At 34.9% G+C, this 4594-nt stretch overlaps 1 protein-coding gene across 1 annotated transcript; it reads right to left on the reverse strand.

Moving 5' to 3' along the window:
- Window positions 1-1783: 1783 nt before the first annotated feature.
- On the reverse strand, window positions 1784-4118 carry LOC106471641. The gene is made up of 2 exons (XM_013932255.2): window positions 3894-4118; window positions 1784-3291 (listed from the first exon to the last, which is right to left on the reverse strand). The coding sequence occupies exons 1-2, from the start codon at window positions 3976-3978 to the stop codon at window positions 2615-2617; spliced, it is 762 nt and encodes a 253-aa protein (XP_013787709.1). The 5' UTR covers window positions 3979-4118; the 3' UTR covers window positions 1784-2614.
- Between the last annotated feature and the right edge of the window lie 476 nt (window positions 4119-4594).

Raw genomic sequence — 4594 nt, forward strand, 5'->3', positions numbered from 1 at the left:
CGTTTGTTATAGCGCGACTGTGGAAATTAAATGTATTGCAAAGTTGTGTTCAGAAAGAATAAACCAGTTTTATTTAAGAAAGGACCTGTATCGGTAAAGTTTCTTCGGAAAGAATTTTTACGGAAAATTAACTAACGAACGGAGGCGTAACAATATATATATAAAGATGTTTTCAGTCGTGCATCAAATTGAACATTCATTGTTCATACAAGTAATCTATGTGTTCAATATTTTTTTTCTTCTACTGAAGACTGTTACGTTTGAATCCTGCACACTATCGGCTGATGAGCTCCTCTTCCGGAATTACGACACTGCAGGGAACATCCGGTCAATGTTGCCTCAAGTACCATTTTCTAACAACTTCTTGGATAACCACCACTAACACATCTATTACAAAATGTACATTATTTTGAGAAGACGTCAATACTGTATTTCTAACCAGGTGAGATACAGTGTTTTGAGAAGATGTTACTATTGTATATATATATATATAAACATCTGACAGAGGTTTATAATCAAAATTATTGTAATCGCATTTCCTCCTAATTTCTTTCTCGTGTGCTTTACCTTAGAATGTTTTAATGAGTATTTGAAAATCATTTCAGCTGCTTTTATTTAGTGTCTGTCAGGAGAATCCTTCAAACAGTATCAAATAGTGTACGTGTGTGTGGTGTTACATTACACAGGATCATTCATGAACGTTGTGTAACATAAACGAATCGAACACAAAAACACAACTAGTAAGCAACATTTAAACAAAGTAAAACATTTGACAAGAATATTAATATCGCAAAGCATGAGGCTAACTGCGCTTGTTGTGAGGTTAACTGCGGTTGTTTAAACACGCAGTAAGCCTGTTATTTTGTTAATATGGAAGAAAGAATGTTTATTCTGGTTCATATTTAGCGTTTGTTAAGTGAGCCACAGCAAGTAAGGACAACAACAACAACAACAACAGAGAAATAAACGAGTAATAAACTGAAGATGTTTTATTTCTTGCGACGTTTCGGACAACCGCCTTTCATCAGGCTTCACAGCAGAGATCAAGCGTTTCTGTATCGTGCTTTGAAATTTCAATCTGTATGCTTTAAGCATACGCAGGCTAAGCAACCATTCAGTCTTTACAAAATGGTAAAAATCTTGAGTCAACGATACACATACCTGTTTCAGTCTTTACAAAATGGTAAAAATCTTGAGCTAACGATACACATACCTGTTTCAGTCTTTACAAAATGGTAAAAATCTTGAATTAACGATACACATACCTGTTTCAGTCTTTACAAAATGGTAAAAATCTTGAGTTAACGATACACATACCTGTTTCAGTCTTTACAAAATGGTAAAAATCTTGAGCTACCAAGCTAGATTCCATAAAAGTTTTATAAATTATTAAAAATGGGAAAAATCTCAGGTTTTATTTAGACTCTTTCCCTGCAGTCTATTCCCCACGGCTGCTTCCTACCAGCTGTTCCCTAACTACCGCTCCCCCTGGGTGAGAAACATGATACTGTGTAATGTTTTTCCTATAAACTCTTAATGTTGGTCGATCATGGTAATAGTGTAGATGGTTTGAGATTTAGTTTTACTAACAGAAGTAAAGTCACTTCACAAGAGAGATAAAAATAAAACATTACAGTATTTCATGAAATGACACCCAATGGCACAGCGGCATGTCTGAAATCTGGTTTCGATACCCGTGGTGGGCAGAGCACAGATAGCCCATTGTGTAGCTTTGTGCTTAATTACCAACAAACAATTTCATGAAATCACTCTCAGACTTTGCTCTGGTGTCAACAACATTTTATTCATCACATACGTAAACACACAACTAGTAAGTAGCCATAAAATCTAAACATATATTAAAATTCTTTATAGAATATGAAACTTACAAATGATGCGATCAAGTAGAATTAACACCCTTATCCACTGACTGATACAATGTTGTTATTACTACGATGATAAATGAGAGCAACAACTCCTATGACTTGATGCTTTTCGACAAAGAAATGAATAAACCGTATCATTCAGAGCTTCGATATTTACTGTTGTATTAGAATTAGGACATTAATTTAAAGGAAGTTAACAAAAAATAAATAGTCTTCTGACAAACAGTGACAAATGCAGAGGTATAATTATGTATAAACACATTTGTACAACTACAAGCATATTTTTAATACAATAAATTTACAAACAATATTAATACCACTGATGAGTATACTTAGTGAGGAACATGTACACTATATATATATATATGTATATATAGGTTTTTAATTTATAGAACTTGTGCATTTTTGAATTAGGCCTACATGAAACCAAAAACGGCTAACAATTAATTAGGGTAATTATTAACCTATCTTTCAAGTACATCTCTCAGTGCCAGTCTATTGCAATGTTAACCGTGGCTTCCTTGGGGGCCGAAAACAAAGATTTAATTTTAATCTTAAATAAACAATAAGTCGATAAAAATTACTTTGAATTAAATAAATGAAAGGATATGTTATTGTTCTTACTGTTTTTCAATCACCATGGTAAAGTTATAGGTTGGGGGGGGTCTTCAAAATTTTTTATCCACATCAAGGGAGCCTCAGACTAAAAGAGTTTGGGAACCACTGCATCAGTACTTTTTCAAGCTAAGTTTCAGGTACCTTCGAACAGTACTTTGTAAAGCTTCTCCAATGGCATCTCGAATACCTTCAGCAATCAGTTTCTCCATCTTAAATCTGCTTACTCCGAGGAAATTGAGAGAGGGGACTTTCACAGAGATGGTTCCAACTTTAGAAGGTTCATAAGCTGTCAAAACAGCTAGCGAAGAGGTCTTTGCCCTGTTTTCTGAAATCTCAATGAAGACTTGAACCGGGTCTTTAATACGAGCGCGTACTTCCCCAATAATGTACACACCATATAATTTAGTGGCTAATAAATACGTCACTTCCAAATTTCTCCATTCTAGCCAAGCCGTCGTCACTGTTTTAAAGCCAGTTTGTGTAACCCGAGGCTCTCCCACTGGATGAAACGTTGAAAGGCCGAAGAGCTGTCCCTGTTTCAGTCGCAGTTGTCCCTTATGATTTTTGATGTTATACTGTAACGTCCTGCGATCCAGGGCTACGGGGTCTTCACGATTTAGTTGGAGGAGTTTTGCAGTGTTGCTTACGAGAGTCTTCACTTTAGAGTAATAGTCCTCGTTTATTGTATTTTGCAGCACCGAGTTCTTGTGAGATTTCAGCCTCGTTAGAATGGCCTCAAGTTTGGACACGACAGATTCGTATTTGGCTCCACGAGAAACAGAGTCTTCTGTAAAATATAGACATTTTGATTTACTGAATAAATAACGATTATGAATATTTAACTGAAAGTGTGTGAAAGACTTAAAAAAAAAACACATAAAGTTTGGTCATTTTGAGTAACACCAGTTTTGACACGATTGAAAAACATTGTTTTTTTGTTGTTCAACATAAAGCTAAGGAATGGGCTATCTGTGCTCTACCCACCGCAGCTATTGAGTTACGATTTTTAGCATTAAAAGGTCTTAAACTTACCATTCAGTCTTTGAAAGAAACTAAGTAAAAACTCAAAAATAAATGTTTGAAATCAGAAACGTTTTAAACGAATTCTAATGTAGAACGCTTGAAATTATTTAGCAACGTTAATTCACAAACCAGCGTAATTCAAACAGTTATAAATCAACAACCGTTCTACAAAATTGTCCAAACAAATGCTGGTCACGTGGTTAGAGATTGATTTTTATAACTGACAGATTTCCCCATTTATTGTTTTACCGAAACATAATATTTAACATCACAGTTCTCTACCGATAAACTTATAACTTACTGTCCGTTCTCCGCCTACAAACATATAACGTATTGTCTCATTTAAGAAATCGTAAAGACACTTACCATAGTTCTTCACGTATTCTTGGCCACTGGCAAGAGTAGTCAGTATCAGACTTAATAATACAATCGTAAGTCGAATTCCAAACATTATATCAATTTTAAAACAGTTATTGAGTATAAGTTGTCTTTCTTTGTAAATACTCAAACTTAATGTTTCAATTCTTTGAGTTAGTCGTGGCGCTACAGTCAAATGAAACGAGCAACGCTTCTTATAGGTGTCTAAGCATGTTTATATCTATCTATATTTATATATGTTCGATTTCTTCCTACAACAGACGAGTTGGTGTTGGTGTCGCCGGCATTTCCGTTTTACACCCTAAACTTAAACCTGTCATCTTTTTTCGTGACAGGATGACGTTCTTCCTGAAGGATTTAACGGAAACACGACTCTCTGATTAAGCAGTCAGATATTACACATTTCTTATGTAAGTACTAGCCATGTCTACGTTCCGGAAGAGAAGAGTTTGTTTTCTATCTCATTTTTTTTCCCCAAGTCAAATCGTGCATATTAAGTTCGTCCGAAACCTTTTAACAAACGTCACATCTGATAACTCAAAATGACACAAGTTCTATTTGAGATGGTTTTATTTCTGACTAATCTTGGAGTTCGTCAAACCCACGCGTCCAATAAAATCATAAGTTCCGGTTTCGTCTATAAATTTCAAATATTCCGTTTTTAGCAGTTACTTATATGAAAAGTATTA

This window comes from Limulus polyphemus, unplaced genomic scaffold (genome assembly GCF_000517525.1).
Source record: "Limulus polyphemus unplaced genomic scaffold, Limulus_polyphemus-2.1.2 Scaffold4751, whole genome shotgun sequence".
Classification (NCBI taxonomy): Eukaryota; Metazoa; Arthropoda; class Merostomata; order Xiphosura; family Limulidae; genus Limulus; species Limulus polyphemus.